Source organism: Neoarius graeffei, chromosome 10 (assembly GCF_027579695.1).
Source record: "Neoarius graeffei isolate fNeoGra1 chromosome 10, fNeoGra1.pri, whole genome shotgun sequence".
NCBI lineage: Eukaryota > Metazoa > Chordata > Actinopteri > Siluriformes > Ariidae > Neoarius > Neoarius graeffei.
In genome coordinates this window covers 22,392,775-22,411,524 of record NC_083578.1, presented here as the reverse complement: position 1 = coordinate 22,411,524, position 18,750 = coordinate 22,392,775, and the positions used below count along the sequence as shown (strand labels likewise).

General features: G+C 40.4%; 1 protein-coding gene across 1 annotated transcript in view; it reads left to right on the top strand.

Moving 5' to 3' along the window:
• Positions 1-18,750, top strand: part of mtor (mechanistic target of rapamycin kinase) — a 267,396-nt gene that overhangs the window by 231,958 nt on the left and 16,688 nt on the right. The window contains exons 39-47 of the mRNA XM_060931539.1: positions 3,654-3,771; positions 6,121-6,327; positions 10,317-10,417; positions 10,582-10,678; positions 10,767-10,865; positions 11,786-11,908; positions 13,626-13,808; positions 14,060-14,194; positions 17,587-17,761. Coding sequence (XP_060787522.1) covers positions 3,654-3,771; positions 6,121-6,327; positions 10,317-10,417; positions 10,582-10,678; positions 10,767-10,865; positions 11,786-11,908; positions 13,626-13,808; positions 14,060-14,194; positions 17,587-17,761 — 1,238 coding nt within the window. The remainder of the gene's footprint in view (positions 1-3,653; positions 3,772-6,120; positions 6,328-10,316; positions 10,418-10,581; positions 10,679-10,766; positions 10,866-11,785; positions 11,909-13,625; positions 13,809-14,059; positions 14,195-17,586; positions 17,762-18,750) is intronic.

Here is an 18,750-nt window from a genome sequence, read left to right as displayed (position 1 = left end):
ACGTTTTCATTTCCGAACCATAGTATCTTTAAAACTACTGAAGATATCTTCATGAAACTTTGTATACATATCAAGCAACATGTGAACTAGTGCCTTTTGCTATTTTGGATTTTTGAAAAAAAAAGTATTTTTCAAATTTTACAAAAAAAAAAAAAAAGATTTTGACTTAGTTTCTCAGAGCAGTGTTCATTTCCGGAGCATATATCCAAAACTATTCACGATACGGATTTGAAACTTGGTGTGCATGTTAACAAGGTGATGTAGATGTGCCTTTTCATACTAAGGCCCACTTTACACGGGGACGGTCTGAAACAAAAACGCAAAAGTCCGTTTTCGTTCTCACTTTTTTCCGCGTCTACACGACCGTTTTCAAGGAGGAAATCTGCGTCTATACGGTGACGCATAAATGTGTGGAATTCAATTGGATGTGCATGCCAGGCGGCTAGGTGGTGCTGTGAAAGACCTCCGCTATGTCTGCACGCATGTGCAACGTCTTCCGTCTTGTCTGATCTGCACATCTGCGCCGCGAAAACTTTGACTACTCTGGCTATGGTAAGTAAGAAAGTAAGTAAAAAAAGTAAGCGCATACTATACCCGCCTCTGTTCATTAACGGTATATGTGCAGATTCGGTATAGATGTTCGAAGGACTCCTGGACGTTTATTAAAGCTGCCAGAGCAGCTTGAAGGTCCGTTGGATCGATGTAATCAGACATGCTCTTACTTTTTTACTTACTTTCTTACTTCCCGGGCTGGCATATACAGTACAGTATATGACATATGTATGATGTAAACGCTTACCCGACGTGAGCAGATCCAAGCAGAGTTTCGCGTATTGGGTAGTTTAGACGGATATGCAACAGGGGCTGTTTTTAACTTATCCACTCTGGAAGGCGTTTTCAATTTTTTCCGTTTTTCAGCCTCGGAAACGCCGTCCCCGTGTAGACGAAAGGCACTTCCGATAAAATATTTAGTCGTTTTTACCCGACAGCGTCCTCGTGTAAACGGGCCCTAAGAAATTTAAAATTTTCATGTTTCCATGGAAATAATTTCAGACTTGGTCTCTCAGGTTAGTCTTAGGGGTAGGTTTTGTTTCCGGAGCAGAACTTGAAAACTATGAGTGGTATGGTCTTGAAAGTTGGTATATGTGCCTTTTGATACTAAGAAATGTGAGAAATTTTCATTTTTAGCTCACCTGGACCAAAGGTCTGGTGGGCTTATGACATGGGCTGCTGAAATCAGTGTAAAGAGGTAGGGCTGGTTTCCTGCAGCAGAACTCAAAAAATGTGACAAATATCATCTTGAAACTTGGTATATAATTGGTATACAGGGTGGGAGATATAGATGACTCTGTCGTCGTCTGCTTTTTTTTAAAAATCTCCAGTCATTCATCCTGGTAACCAGATAAGAAGGGTCACAAAATTCATGATAGTTTTCCTTGTGGTGTAAATTACAACAAAATGTCGGCTCATGGGCAGTTTTCTGAGCTGTATTGCAATGTCCAGTGGGAAAGTGGTATTAAAGGGGGGAGCCCTTTTGTCCGCTGTCTACTTGATGGACTTATGGCGTATTCACACCTATGTTGTTTGGTCCGGACCAAACGAACCAAATTTCCCTTGGTCCGGACCTTTTGGGTTGGTCTGAATACAAACCACCGAACTCTGGTCCGGACCAAACAAGCGGACCGAGACCGAGCTGCAAGGTCGGACTCGGTCCGGACCAAAGGAACCCTGGTGCGGACCTTTTGGAGGTGTGAAAGCAGACCGGACCTAATCCGACAGTTTTGCTTTTTTGTACCTCGGGAGCTTCCGTCGTTTGTCGAGCATTATGGGAAACGGAGTCTTGACACTCCACCGCAAAGTGCAAACACTGTTTCGGTTGTCAAGGGAACTTTACAACAGTCGTTCAGTCGTTCAGACCAGTGGTAGGCTAGACTACAGAGTACAAAAAATGAGTAGGGGGCAAACGCGGGCCGAGGAAGAAACACGTACCCTTGTGGATATATGGGCAGATGTCCACATATCTGAGCTTTTGGAGAGAACACACAAAAATGCCGACGTGTTTGCTGTATTCAGTGAGAAAATGAAGGAGAAGGGGTTCACGCGCTCCCCAGAACAATGTCGCCTAAAAGTGAAGAAACTCCGTCAGACCTACATTAAAATCAGGAACATTCTTTCAAAAAGTGGCGGTACTAGTGACGCAAAAAAGAAATTCATCTATTGCGTGAAGAGCCAGAACTGTCACAACATGATGTGCGCTCATCAGCGCTATCCTCCGTAGCCGCCTTGCCCTTTGAAGTCGTCGTTGATGAATTACTTGTACAACAGCATAGTAATCGCACAATTGTGAAAACAGTAAAAACTGGAAAAAACATATAGCTTTGATGACATTAAAAAGAATAACAGCACGGAAAGCCTCCATGACTACTTTTGAACTTCACGCTTTGTGCGCGTGTCGTCTCTGACCAATAGCTGAACGACCTCAGGGCGCGTGGCTTTGTTGACAGATTTTGGTCCGCTTACTAAAATGTACAGTGTGAAAGCGAACCGCACCAAAATGAAAAAATAAAAAAAAGCATTTGGTTCGGACCAAAGCAAGTGAACTATCGAACTATCCTGGTCTGAATACACCCTTAATAAAAACATGTTTAGTTGCACCTGAACAGTGTTTGACCCAACAAAGAAATTGGCAGTAGAAATTGCTCATTGCACTATTGCCTTACCCTGAAGGGATTTGGTACTGCTGAAAGTTTTTGGCTCTCGTTCACAGCCTCTCTGACTCAGGCTTAAAATGCGGTAGCTTTGCATGATGATCTGTATATGACTAAACGGAATTGCATAACTGCGGTTTGGCGCAGTAGACAGTAAAGCAGTGTTAGTGGCTGTGGACTTCTAGCTGGCTCTGCCTTTTGTAGCGAGAGCTGCTTGCAAGTACAGCCGGCAGGTCATACCTCTGGCCCACATTCACATAAACAGTTGGTCTGTCTCCTGAGTTCTTTGAGCCTCTCTATGCGCATACAGGATTTATGTCAAAGGAAGGACAAATGGAATCGAGTTTGGCCTGAAGACAGTAATCATTGCACGTGTGAGTAAAAAAAAAAGCTGCTCCGGAGTGTTCAGTAAATTCCACTCCGTCACTTCAGTAATGACATCCCAGGATGGCAAATCAAACTTACTAAACCCCATTTTACACTGTTTCCTTCTGTCTGCCAGTGCATCATTCTTAGTCTTTCCCACATAGCTCATTTTGGTTAATTAGCTTGTTGGAAATTTTTTTTTTTTTTTTGTCAAATCAAACTGTGAGCTTTTGAATAACAAGGCAAAGAAATAAGACTACGTTTCCTGAGAATCTGCACTTTAGACCTTTGAATTGGAACCGAACAGTATACGGAGGTGGGATGACGTTCTGCTGGGTGCCAGTAGGGATTTGAGAGTATAGCAGAACTATTCTAACAAGTAAGACATACAAGAGACCCAAGATAGAATCAAATAAAAGCCTGAGCATCCTGAAGGACTTCAGTTCACAGCTGGCTAAATAAATTCCCTTATTTTGTGATCGTTCACAAGTGATGCAGATGTTGGAAGCTCGCAAGAGGCTTCTTGGTCAACTTTTTCCCCCGCTCTCTGACTCATTGCTTTTCTCTTCCTCTGTGCAGGTGTTTCTTAAAGTTAGGTGAATGGCAGCTAAGTCTTCAGGGCATCAACGAAAGCACCATACCGAAAGTGCTTCAGTACTACAGTCACTCCACAGAGCATGACCGCAACTGGTATAAGGTGAGCTTTCATACTTCACAGGACAGCATGGGCTAAAGTCAGATTTTCCACAGTATGACCAGTTTTGAAACCATGTCCCAGACCGCCATCAGTGTTTGGCTGAGTATTTCCTCAACTTGTAGTGAATCTTTTCATATCCCACATGAAATGAACCATCGTTTGTGTTTAGTCACTGTTTTTTTTTTTTTTTGAAACAGATTGTTCTGTGTAAGTAAGAGAATGAATCAGAGCAAGCTCCTCTATGACTGCTATTACTGACTCGGTTCCTGTTATTAGGGTTGTTTTACAATCAGGGTACAAAGTTTGTGTCACAGGGGTCCAAAATTCAAATTGATTCGAACTGGTTCTTGTACCAGTTTTTAAGTGAAGGACAAGTTAAAGAACAGACTTCAGGTAATTTTTTGACACATGTGTCTGGTAGTTTTGTGTAATCGACTATAAGATAAAGAAGATTAAGGCTACGTTCACACAGCAGGCTGAAGTGACTCAAATCCGATCTTTTCGCCCATATGTGACCTGTATCCGATCTTTTATTGACAATATGAACGACACAGATCCGATTTTTTCAAATCCGACCCAGGCCGTTTGGATATGTGGTCCTAATTCCGATTCCTATCCGCTCTTTTCATATGCGATTTCAGTCTGAACCGCCAGGTCGCATTCATCCGACTTACACGTCATCAACAAGCCACAAACGTCACTATTCTGCGCTGAAGTAGGCGGCGGGTCTCTCAAAAAAAGTTACAACAACATGGCGCATAATCACGGGCGCAGATAGAGGGTGGGACTCGTCCCACCCAGATTTAAATTCACCTCGCTCGGTCCCCCCCACTTATAGGGAGAAAAAAACATCTATGCTGTCTTTCTTTGCATAAGGCAAACCTCACGGAAAAATCAAAAGACTAATTACCATTCGGTTTATTGAGGTGCACGGCAGTGTATACATAGTTGCAACAATTCACATAAAACAAAACAAAGACTGATATTCGGTTGGTTGAGCTGCGCAGACTGCACAGGTTGCGAGCTCGAGCTTGGTTGCTATGGTAACCCACAACAAGTTTGACAGGCATATCGGGGTTGGGGTTGGTTTGCTGGCAGCTTTGTCCCCCCCAGTTTTTTGTCCCCCCCAGTTCAAAAAACGTATCTGCGCCCCTGCGCATGACATCAATGCGAGGGACGCTTCGGGCTGTGAAGGTTCTGAATCTTCTCAATGGAAGGACGCAGAGGTTAGGGAGCTGATTTCCATTTGGGGGGATACAGCTATTCAAGCTAGATTGGATGAGTCATACCGCAACCGGGCGGTTTTACTTCCGTAAACACTGGCCATGCTCACTGCGTGTGATGTCGTCGTATCCTGCAATGCGCATGCGGAACACTTTTAGGTCGCTTTTCGTTCATACTGAGGATCACATACAAGTCGCATATATTTGTTAATGTGAACGACCTCACAAAAAAATCGGAATTGAGCATTAAGCCTTGCAGTGTGAACGTAGCGTAAGTGTAGCTTTAAGCAGGGCTGGGAGAAACAAATGAAGTGATTCTCGGAGAGGAATTTTTTTTTTTTTTTTGACAATTCAGAATCCACTACTTCCATAGTGCTTTTAAATATAAGGCTGTAAGCTTTGTGTTAGTTGTCTCTAATATTTATGTCCCAATATCTTGACCACATTTTAGGATGAAAATAATCATTTTAGATACGTTATTTTATATTGAAAAATTAGCTGTCTCGGAGAGGACTTTTTTTTGACACAATTACATACTAATTTGATCAAAATAGTCTGAAAACTTACTGGCATTCAACATTAAAACTTAACTATGTTTCCAATGATATGGAACCAAATATGTGTTTTATGGTATAAAGAATGATTTAAGTGCATCCCTTTTGGAGCTACCTGTGGTCAAAAAAGCACTTTTTGTAAATGACACGAGTAATTTTGCTAAATATGACATACACTGCCATGCATTCACCAAAAATAACGTTATCACCAAATTTTTTTTTGCATGGTAAATAGAGCTATCACAGGGCTACAATAAACAACCAAGTTTATTTTGTCAAGCCTTTTGATATTGAAGATAAGTGTTAAATGTGATTTTTAGCTTGCGTACCCTGATTGTAAAACAACCCATTTATGGATATCGGTGTCAACGCCTCCAAAACATCTTTTTCTTGGCTTTAGATTTTATTAAACATTATGTAGTATGATCTAAAAAGTCATCAAGTACCCACCATAATCGTACTGTTACAGTTCAGATTTCTCTGTGTCGTGTTTTTTGAAGATCCTGTGAATGTTGTCTAAAGTAGTAAGACGAGTTAGTGAAAGCAAACAAATTGATTGCAAATGCACACAGGCTTGGCACGCCTGGGCTGTAATGAACTTCGAGGCCGTACTGCACTACAAGCACCAAAACCAAAGCCGGGACGAGAAGAAGAAGCTCCGGCATGCCAGCGGTGCTAGTGGTGCCAGCGCCAACAGTGAAGCCAGCAACAGCGACAGTGAAGCTGACAGCACGGATCACAGCCCAGTGCCTTCACCTGGCCAGAAAAAAGTCAATGAGGTGAGGCTCAAATAGAGTGCATACACTCCTGGCCACTTGAATAGGAACACCTGTACACCTGCTCATTCACGCATTTATCCAATCAGCCAATCATGTCGATTCAGGTCAAGAGCTGGGGGAAATGTGGTCTTGATGACATGGTTGTTGGTGCCAGATGGGCTGATTTGAGTGTTTCAGAAACTGCTGATCATCTTTGGATTTTCCCAAACAGCAGTGTCCAAAGTTTACACAAAGTGTGGTGTGGAGAATTAAAAAAAAAAAGCATCCATTGAGTGGCAGTCGTGCAGGCGAGAATGCCTTGTTGAGAAGAGATCAGAGGAGATTAGCCAGACTGGTTGAAGTTGACAGGTAGGTTATGGTATTTCAAATAAACACTATTTAATAACAGTGGTGAACAGAAAAGCATCTCGGAACACACAACACATCTGACCTTGAGGCGCATGGACTACAAGAGCAGAAGGCCACATTAGGTTTCACTCCTGTCAGTTGAGATGCTTTTCTGCTCACCACGGTTGTAAAAACTGGTGTTTTGAGTTGCCATAGCCTTTGTCATCTTGAATCAGTCTGGCTATTCTCTTCAGACCTCTCTCCTCATATACAGTTAGGTCCATATATATTTGGACACTGACACAAATTTTGTTTTTTTACCCATTTACTGAAACATATTCAAGTTATAGTTATATAATGGACATGGACATAAAGTCCAGACTTTCAGCTTTCATTTGAGGGTATCCACATTAAAATTGGATGAAGGGTTTCAGCTCCTTAACATGTGCCACCCTGTTTTTAAAGGGACCAATAGTAATTGGACAATTGACTCAAAGGCTATTTCATGGGCAGGTGTGGGCAATTCCTTCGTTATGTCATTCTCAATTAAGCAGATAAAAGGCCTGGAGTTGATTTAAGGTGTGGTGCTCGCATTTGGAAGATTTTGCTGTGAAGAAAACATGCAGTCAAAGGAGCTCTCCATGCAGGTGAAACAAGCCATCCTTAAGCTGCGAAAACAGAAAAAACCCATCCGAGAAATTGCTACAATATTAGGAGTGGCAAAATCTACAGTTTGGTACATCCTGAGAAAGAAAGCACTGGTGAACTCATCAATGCAAAAAGACCTGGACGATCACAGAAGACAACAGTGGTGGATGATCACAGAATAATTTCCATGGTGAAGAGAAACCCCTTCACAACAGCCAACCAAGTGAACAACACTCTCCAGGAGGTAGGCCTATCAATATCCAAATCTACCATAAAGAGAAGACTGTATGAAAGTAAATACAGAGGGTTCACTGCACGGTGCAAGCCTCAAGAATAAAAAGGCTAGATTGGACTTTGCTAAAAAAACATCTAAAAAAGCCAGCACAGTTCTGGAAGAACATTCTTTGGACAGATGAAACCAAGATCAACCTCTACCAGAGTGATGGAAAGAAAAAAGTATGGCAAAGGCGTGGTACAGCTCATGATCCAAAGCATACCACATCATCTGTAAAACACGGCGGAGGCAGTGTGATGGCTTGGGCATGCATGGCTGCCAGTGGCACTGGGTCACCTAGTGTTTATTGATGATGTGACACAGGACAGAAGCAGCCGGATGAATTCTGAGGTATTCAGAGACATACTGTGTGCTCACATGCAGCCAAACTGATTGGTCGGCGTTTCATAATACAGATGGACAATGACCCAAAACATAAAGCCAAAGCAACCCAGGAGTTTATTAAAGCAAGGAAGTGGAATATTCTTGAATGGCCAAGTCAGTCACCTGATCTCAACCCAATTGAGCATGCATTTCGCTTGTTAAAGACTAAACTTCAGGCAGAAAGGCCCACAAACAAACAGCAACTGAAAACCGCTGCAGTAAAGGCCTGGCAGAGCATTAAAAAGGAGGAAACGCAGCGTCTGGTGATGTCCATGAGTTCAAGACTTCAGGCAGTCATTGCCAACAAAGGGTTTTCAACCAAGTATTAGAAATGAACATTTTATTTACAATTATTTAATTTGTCCAATTACTTTTGAGCCCCTGAAATGAAGGGATTGTGTTTTAAAAAATGCTTTAGTTCCTCACATTTTTATGCAATCATTTTGTTCAACCCACTGAATTAAAGCTGAAAGTCTGAACTTCAACTGCATCTGAATTTTGTTGTTCACAATTCATTGTGGTAATGTACAGAACCAAAATTAGAAAAATGTTGCCAAATATTTATGGACCTAACTGTGTATATATATAGTGTGTGTGAGTTATAGAGTTCTATGACTTCTACATTATCGAGTCAGTACAAAAACATTTTAGAGTTCCAAACGTTCGCTTTCCAGCACAAAATTAAATGTTACAGGGAAAAAAAAAGTTTGTATCTGAGCAGCATATTACATAATTGAGCACTTTTCAGATTAAAAAAAGAAAACTGAGTGAAAGCTATTGGGTTTTGGTGCAAAATGAAGAAGCGAGTGTGACAAAGTGTGCAGAAGAACTGTGGCTGGTTCTGTAAGACGCTCAGTAAAACCTACAGCTCATTTCCTTATCAAACTGCACTCATTGTACCTGAGACTACTATATTTTTTTAAAGCAAAGGGTCGTCTCACACCAAATATTGACTTTGTTTCATTTATTATGACTTACTGCTGTTTATAGTATTTTTTTTTATGTCGAAGCATTTCGTTATGTGCTTTCAGTAATGGTGTGGTGTGTAAAGTGATTAAAAAAATAAATGTAAAAAAATAAATATAGAAAAAAGGAGATAAGCACTTTTGAAATACTCGAACCAGTCCACAATTCCACATCCAAAGCCACTGAGATGAGGTTTCCCCCCCCCTCATTCTGATGTTTGATATAAAGATTAAATGAAGCTTTTACATGATCTACATGATTTTATACACTGTGCTCCTGACACATGATTGGATAATTGCATGAATAAACAGAGATACAGCTGTTTCAAATAAAATGGATGTTGAGTGCATATTATGAATAAAGTAATGTGTGCGCTTTCAGTAATGGTGTGTGTGTGTTGTTTTTGGAAGTACTGTTTTTGTAACTGTAGGCCAACTTTGTGATTTCTGTGCCTTGGTGTCAGCAAGTAACGTAAAGTGATTAATTGACAGTGCTTTTTTTTTAAAAGGAATTTAAGCAGTAAAGAAAATTTTTCTTGTGCGGTTCCTAAGGGAGTCATTTGCTCATTTATTATTATTATTATTATTAAACTTGACGTCAAATTATGGTTTTTGTTCGTTTTGATTGAGGAGTGAACATGTGATCTTTTAATTATTGTACAATGTCAGCTTGAACGGTTGATTTATTCGAATCTAGTATGTTTTTTTGGCTTTATTTCTGTCATCACCCTTTTTCAGAAAAGCACAGTACAGCATAAATGTTGAGTACTAATCGCAGTATAAACGTAATGTTTAATCCAGTACAAATAACTACCACGTACAAAACCAGTCAAAAGTTTGGGCACACCTACTCATTCATAGGTTTTTCTGTTCTTTGGATATTTTCTCCATTGTAGGGCAATACTGAAGACATCAAAACTATGAAATAACATATGGAACATGTGTGGTGAACAAAAAAAAAAAAAGTTTCATACTTTAGATTCTTCAAAGTAGCCAGCGTTTACCTTGATGACGCTTTGCACACTATTGGCGTTATCTTACCCAGCTTCATGAGGTAGTCATCTGGAACACTTTTCAATTAACAGGTGCCTCGTCAAAAGTTAATTAGTGCAATTTCTTGCCGCCTTAATGCTTTTGAGATCAAATAGTAAATAATTAAAACCAGTAAATAACCCTATTCCACAACTGTAGTAATCCATATTATGTCAAGAAGCACTCCACTCAGTAAAGAGAAATAACAGGTCCATGGTTAAGGCACGAAGTGTCTTTTCATGAATAAAAATAAAGATAAACCATTGAATTAGGTGTGCAAACGTTTGACTAGTACGACGAAATTCATAATTACATGTGCTTCTCGGGGTTGACTGGGCATTTTTGTGTCTGTTGAATAGGATTTGTCCAAGACTCTGCTGCTATACACAGTTCCTGCTGTGCAGGGATTTTTCCGATCTATATCCCTGTCACGTGGAAACAACTTGCAGGACACGCTGAGGTGAGCGATCGCACAAACCGAACATGCTGATGATTCAGATTGTGTATTATGTGTAGAGGGTGCCCTCTTGTGCTAGTGCCACTCTTTATAGAAAGACTGTGGACATTGTTGTGATAGTGATCATCCTTTTATTTATTTTAACGTGATCACCTTCTCCGTTTCAGAGTTTTGACCTTGTGGTTTGATTATGGCCATTGGCCTGAAGTGAATGAAGCGCTTGTGGAAGGAATCAAAACTATACAGATAGATACATGGTTACAGGTAAGATTTGCGCGCCTTTCTGGAGGCACTTTTTCCTCATGTACACATCATCTCTTCTTCCTGACCATTCCCTTTCTCTTTGGGACAGGTTATTCCTCAGCTGATAGCTCGTATCGATACCCCTCGCCCACTGGTGGGACGCCTCATTCATCAGTTACTCACCGACATTGGCCGCTACCACCCCCAGGTACTGAAAGTTACCTGAACTGAGGATCTTACCAGAACATTGCACATTGCACATTGAAATGTCCTTATTTTTGAAAGAAAAGCACTGTTCTTTTCAATGAAGATCACTTTAAACTAATCAGAAATCCACTCTATACATTGCTAATGTGGTAAATGACTATTCTAGCTGCAAATGTGTGGTTTTTGGTGCAATATCTCCATAGGTGTATAGAGGCCCATTTCCAGCAACTCTCACTCCAGTGTTCTAATGGTACAATGTGTTTGCTCATTGCCTCAGAAGGCTAATGGATGATTAGAAAACCCTTGTACAATCATGTTAGCACAGCTGAAAACAGTTGAGCTCTTTAGAGAAGCTATAAAACTGACCTTCCTTTGAGCAGATTGAGTTTCTGGAGCGTCACATTTGTGGGGTCGATTAAATGCTCAAAATGGCCAGAAAAATGTCTCGACTATATTTTCTATTCATTTTACAACTTATGGTGGTAAATAAAAGTGTGACTTTTCATGGAAAACACAAAATTGTCTGGGTGACCCCAAACTTTTGAACGGTAGTGTATGTTGTGGTATTTTGCAGCATCTCTTAATCTAGTTACTATCGTTAAGGTTTCGAGTAATTATTTTCAGTATATTCACTTACCTTTTTACTACAAAGAAATAAAAAAGGGTAAGGAATACTAAAATATCAGCAGAGCTTTAACCATTTTTGCACACTGCTGTCTGAAAATAGGTGACACGCAAAAACAGCGAGTTTTACAATTTCCTAGAACGTAGTCTTGGAAGAAAATGAATCTTTTTTTTTCCCCCCCAGCTCTGTTGAAGTGCAAATAACTTAACCGCTATGTTAATCAGTGTACCACGTAAATATGCACTTAAAATATATAAATATGATTCTGCCCATGAGTATTTGGTCTACGTTTGCAGGCTTTGATCTACCCACTGACTGTGGCGTCCAAGTCCACCACTACAGCTCGTCATAATGCTGCCAATAAAATCCTGAAGAACATGTGCGAGCACTGTAACACACTGGTACAGCAAGCCATTATGGTATGATCATGCACACACCACCACACACACACACACACACACACACACGGTGGGAAAGGAAGTGATGAAATTGAAGTCTAACGGAGGGGGGGGCGGGACAAAGCAAAGTAGCTTAGCAGAGCTGAACTGAGAACTAATTTCTTCACGAAGACCTCTGTTCTGACGACTGTCGTGGAGAGAAACGTACTGAGCATTACAAAGCACCGACACTGGAGACTCCTTCCAAAAATGTACCATAATTGGATGCTTTTTTTTTATCACGATTAAGGGAACTGTCTGCTGTACAGGCCTTTCTAAAAGAGCTGTTATTATGACACATTACAGAGTGCTGAGCGCTGCAACCCTGTGATTGGCTTTGGAGCCAGCACTACTGTCAGAGCTTCTGTTATTTAGACTTAGACAAAACTTTATTTATCCCCGAAGGGCAATTAGAAGGGCGAAGAGCGGTACATTAAAAGAGCAAGAAAATAAAATCACAAAAAGAATAAAATCACAAAAATGGGTGGGCAAAAAAAAAAAAAACAGCGTATTATGTACAATGTACATTGGCAGGCCTGTTGCCAGTAACAAAGTAAAAAAAAAAAAGGCAGCAGATAAAATATGGCAAATAAATAAAATGACGCGTGGATAAAATTAGAATGACAATATGATTAGAGTGACATTGTAGTTAAAGTGACAAGGTGATATTGTAATAATATTGTAAAAAAGAAATTAATTAATTCAGCAGACCTGTGGTATTCCTTTTTATAACTTCCTTCCACCTTTAATTTGAAATTACTGGTGACGTTAGATTAACTTGTAAGCTTAAAAACACTAATAATTGATGTCCGTCTGAATAAGGTCATTTCTTTTGAATTTTATATCTTCAGCGAAAGTAGTTGTTATCAAAATAGGGTTAATTGAGAGTGTGGCTCAACAGTTAAGACTCTGGGTTACTGATCTGAAGGTCGTGGGTTCAAGCCCCAGCACTGACAAGCTGCCATCGTTGGGCCCTTGAGCAAGGCCCTTAACCTTGTCTGCTCCAGGAGCACTGTGTCACGTCCCCCCTTTGTTGTACATCACTCTGGATAAGAGCATCTGCTAATTGCCTGTAATGTAATTGGAAAACTCTGATCGTAAGTGATGAAAAAGGTTGGGGGAGGGGCGGAACAGAAAAGCATGTCATATTCAAGCATTATTGTAACTAGTAAACAAGATTTGAGCCTAATGTAGCTCAGTCTAATGTTCAATATATAATGCGTCTACTTCCTTGGGGCGGCACGGTGGTGTAGTGGTTAGCGCTGTCGCCTCACAGCAAGAAGGTTCTGGGTTCGAGCCCTGTGGCCAGCGAGGGCCTTTCTGTGCGGAGTTTGCATGTTCTCCCCGTGTCCGCGTGGGTTTCCTCCGGGTGCTCCGGTTTCCCCCACAGTCCAAAGACATGCAGGTTAGGTTAACTGGTGACTCTAAATTGACCGTAGGTGTGAATGTGAGTGTGAATGGTTGTCTGTGTCTATGTGTCAGCCCTGTGATGACCTGGCGACTTGTCCAGGGTGTACCCCGCCTTTCGCCCGTAGTCAGCTGGGATAGGCTCCAGCTTGCCTGCGACCCTGTAGAACAGGATAAAGCAGCTAGAGATAATGAGATGAGATGAGATCTACTTCCTTAACCTCAGTCGTGCTCCAGTTTACATGACCACTGTATAACAGCTGGAGGTATTTTTGTGTTCCTGCCTTTGCAGGTGAGTGAGGAGCTGATCAGGGTGGCCATTTTGTGGCATGAGATGTGGCATGAGGGCTTGGAAGAGGCCTCCCGCCTGTATTTTGGTGAAAGGAACGTCAAGGGCATGTTTGCTGTGCTGGAGCCCCTACACGCAATGATGGAGCGAGGACCTCAGACTCTAAAAGAGACCTCTTTCAATCAGGTATGCAGATTCTCACCGAGTACAGGTTTATGAAGAAATAACTGTTGGATATCAATAAGACTTTTTGTGTGTGAACAGACTGCAAGCAGGGTTTTGTTTTGTATCATTGCATGCGTTTTCAGGAAGGAACCTTAAGTATTTTTAGATTAGACTTAGAATTCGGATATGCAGTACAGTAAGACTATGAGTATAATACATTCTCTGAAACACTATGACATTGCGCTGTTGTAAGCAGGCCTGTGTTTTGACAGGCTTACGGTCGTGATCTGATGGAGGCACAGGACTGGTGCAGGAAGTACATGCGCTCGGGGAATGTAAAGGACCTGACCCAGGCCTGGGACCTTTATTATCACGTCTTCCGCAGAATCGCCAAGCAGCTTCCGCAGGTGAGACAAACAGTGACCGCTCTCCTAGCGCTTTACGAGTATAAATGAGACATTGGTGAAAACTGAGATCTTCAATTACTGTCTCTACCAAGAGTGGCGAGTATAAATGCACGAGGAAGGCAAATCCTACTGGTATTTTAAAGATAAAAAAGCATGCTTTGTGAAGCCAAGTGCAACAGCACCATTACTGGTGGTAATGAAATGCACAGAATGGTATCAAAAAGCAAGGCCGGGGCTGATTTCTTTCCAGCCCAGACTGTAATGTCGTCCCTCGGTTTGATCTCTGTTTGGGCTGACGTTTTTCAGATAATATCGCTGGCACATCTGTAACACATCATCAGCAGTGATTGCGACGGTGCATGAGAAATGCAGTCATGGGTGTAATGGACAAACACAAGGTGGATTATTAGTGATGCAGTGCCTAGGCACGCATCACTATTGTTCTTCTGCGTGTTTCTTCTTATTATTAGTGAAGCAGTACCTAGGCTCCGTACAAATTTCGATTTCGAATAACCCAATAACCGTACATCGCACACAGACAAACAATATATCAAAACGTGCGGCTCAATCGGACTCGCTATGCTGTTACTTTGTTCATCATTCTGTGATGTTTTTTGCAACGTAGTCACGAAAAAATCACGCAAAATTTCCCATTCCTTTCTATGGAATTAATTGAAAAACAACGCACATTTTCAACGTTTTTCAAACATCCGCTTCTCTGGCATGCTGTCACCTACAGACATGATTCAAGCTTTAAAACGTAGACAAACTTCTCCTGTGTGGATCCAGCATTCACTCTATTGTTCTTTTTCCTCCCAAAATGCCTTTTGGAGGAGACGTCAAACTAAGCACACATTGTCCAGTCAAATAGAAATGACACAAAAGGACGTACAACAGATGTATAAGTTTCGTGGTTTTTTTTTTGGTTTGGACAGGAAATGAACCCAGTCAGGTATTATGGACTTGAATCATTTTAAACATTTTTGCGTCACACATACAGCTGCCTGTCTTTCTTTAAGTGTGTCTTGTGTGTGTACTAGTTTTCCCCATAACGTTCTTATGATGTAATCGATGAGACCTCAGGATATAATGCATTGCTCAACCCTAGTCATCTCATTGTCGAGCTGTTGATCGATTTTTAATGATAGAATTTAACCCTCGCAGTCTGGTATCATTACCAGCTGTCACTGGTCTCTGTTACAGTTAAATAAAGCCTACAAAGGCAAGTAATGCAAAACTGCTGTGCATATGGCAGGGATGAGAATTTTCCGCCGATTGGCGGATTTCCGACTTTTTCAGACCAAAATGATCGTTTTTGAGATCAATGTAAATCCGTTGATATATTTTTTTTGGGGGGGGGGTTATGATTAACGATCTGTGGTCACCTTATAACGCAGACATCCCAAGTCTCCCGGAAGTTCTGGGAGTCTCCTGCATATTGATAGAAGCGAGCAAGAGCGTACGTGCGCAACATTAAGGTCTGCATCACGCATCTTAGAATGTGCGTGCGCGAGGGAGACTGTGTGCAGTGTTGCCAGATACTCCTGGCGTTTTCCAGCCCAAAATATGTTCAAAACCCGCCAAAATGCACTTAAAACCACCCAATCTGGCAACACTGCCTGTGTGCCTGTTCATGTAGCGCATGCCAGACAAAGAGCATCTTGATTGGGTTACTCAGCAAAATAAGCCAATCAGCTTTCAGTGTGGGCGGGCTTTTATCTCTTTTCTCGAGGACCGGAGTTTTCAGTTGTATTGAGTCAGTGCAGCCTACAGGATCGGCATGGCAGAGAGAGAGAGCGCGCCCCCCAAAAAATATATATCAATTACATGTCATATATATGTGTGTATCTTTTATAAATGGGGTTAGCTTATCTAATGTAGCATGTTGGGGAGAATCATAGTATCATATCTATATTTCTGATGAAATTTTAAGTATGATAGCATCTATAACTCTCCTACTTATTGCTCATTTCATAGGGGGAATTGCTGGCATGTGCCGCGCGGGAGCGTCTGCCCAAACTTTTTAGGCCGAGATGAACTTATAGTTTTTGATTTAAAAAAAATTTCCAATATGTAATGCCCATTGTACATGCCTGTTCTTTAACTCAAAATCACCATCTCAATCTTCAGATTGACCATATGGTATCTGTATTACATTCCACAACATCCTGTCCAGATAAATCCTAGTTAGTCCACACAACAGTTGAAAGGGAAGTGATGAGTGATGTTGAATGTTGCCTGCTTAATATGCAAGAGCTCCTGCTACCATGATAACATCAGAAGAAAGCTTCAGAGAATTATATGACAGAACTTTTTTCTGGTTTGCACTTCATTGTAAAGGATTAGAGTATTCAAAGACATGAATAGCTAAAATGCAGAAATATAACACTGTAGAGCTCGTTTATATTAAAAGGTGCATTGATTTTTTTTGAAATCATCAAATGTGAATTGATTAAAAACAAGTCTCTTGTACCATATTAATCATTTTCACCTGGTAGTCCACCAAGAAGGGGAATTTATTTCCAAATAAATTGCAACTTTTTGCTGATAAAATTAATGTTTTTGGGGTAAAAAAACAAAAATCATTAGCCCCATGCCCACCCACCCCCGGCCCCACCCTGGTTTTTTCAGACTTTTAAAATATTTTTCATTCTCATCCCTGATATGGCCATTTAAAAAATAATCACGTTATAGAGTTTTTTGTTTTGTTTAAATCGAGTATCACAAAAAGTTTGCAAATGCACCCATTTTAAGCATTATCATCTTCCCTTTTGTTTTTAATCAACATTCATAATCCTTCACTTTCATGATTTTAGAGAAATTTTGATTAGCCTCGAACAGTTAAAGTCTATTGCCGAACTAATTCCTTTTATTTCTTCAGTGATGTTATGTTCCAGGATCCCCCCACACACACTTTTCTGTCTCAAGTGACAAGAAACAGGGCTTCTTAAGAAAAAGATCATGTTGTTGTTCTGTGATGTTATTTCAGGTGGTGTGAATTTCACTGCCTCACCTGCTGTGGTATTATATTATATTATATTATATTATATTATATTATATTATATTATATTATATTATATTATATTATATTATATATAATTATATATAATTATATATAATTATATTATATAATATATAATTATATATAATTATATGATATGATATGATATGATATATGATATATGATATGATATGATATTATATGATATTATATGATATTATATTATATTATATTATATTATATTATATTATATTATATTATTGGATCCAGCCAAGGAAAACAGCTCTGTAGTACAGACCTGAAGATTGACAGGAAAAAAAGGGAAATATGAGAGAGAGAGAGACAGATAACCTGTGTTAATATGTCTGCTTTCATATCTGTTTGTGCTCAGCTCACGTCTCTGGAGCTGCAGTATGTCTCACCCAAATTACTCATGTGCCGTGACCTGGAGCTTGCTGTGCCTGGCACTTATGACCCCAATCAGCCAATCATACGTATCCAGTCCATCGCACCTTCACTACAGGTCATCACCTCCAAACAAAGACCACGCAAGCTTACTATCATGGGTAAGGCCAAGATGCAGAAAAAAGAGTCTACGTTTTATGAATGATGAGTGAAACCTTTTGTTTGGTTTTCTTTAGCAGGGCTATATAATAAAAGCCCTAATTGTATCTTAAAGTCTGAGGGTCACCGTAGCAATTGCATGGACTTGTCAACTCATTCCTTCACTGATCATCACTGTGGGGATGCTGGAAAAAAGAACGCTAAACGTACACTACCGTTCAGAAGTTTGGGGTCACTTTGAAATGTCCTTATTTTTGAAAGAAAAGCACTGTTCTTTTCAATGAAGATCACTTTAAACTAATCAGAAATCCACTCTATACATTGCTAATGTGGTAAATGACTATTCTAGCTGCAAATGTCTGGTTTTTGGTGCAATATCTCCATAGGTGTATAGAGGCCCATTTCCAGCAACTCTCACTCCAGTGTTCTAATGGTACAATGTGTTTGCTCATTGCCTCAGAAGGCTAATGGATGATTAGAAAACCCTTGTACAATCATGTTAGCACAGCTGAAAACAGTTGAGCTCTTTAGAGAAGCTATAAAACTGACCTTCCTTTGAGCAGATTGAGTTTCTGGAGCATCACATTTGTGGGGTCGATTAAATGCTCAAAATGGCCGGAAAAATGTCTTGACTATATTTTCTATTCATTTTACAACTTACGGTGGTAAATAAAAGTGTGACTTTTCATGGAAAACACAAAATTGTCTGGGTGACCCCAAACTTTTGAACGGTAGTGTACCATGTTGGTTTGAAAATATTTCCGACAAGAGTTCTATACTCAGCTGAAAAACTGTTAGTCTGCTCCACCGGGAAAAGTCTTTATTTATTTATTGCTTTCTTTTGTTTCATATCACTTTGCATGAGGTGTGGAAGTATGTGCCGTATTCTTTTTCTCCCCCAACTCCCACCTGGTTCTGATGGAATTCTCCCCAAGCTTATTTTTCTTGTCTTTAAAACTAAAATTGAAATAAAATCCTTGCACTGTGCCGA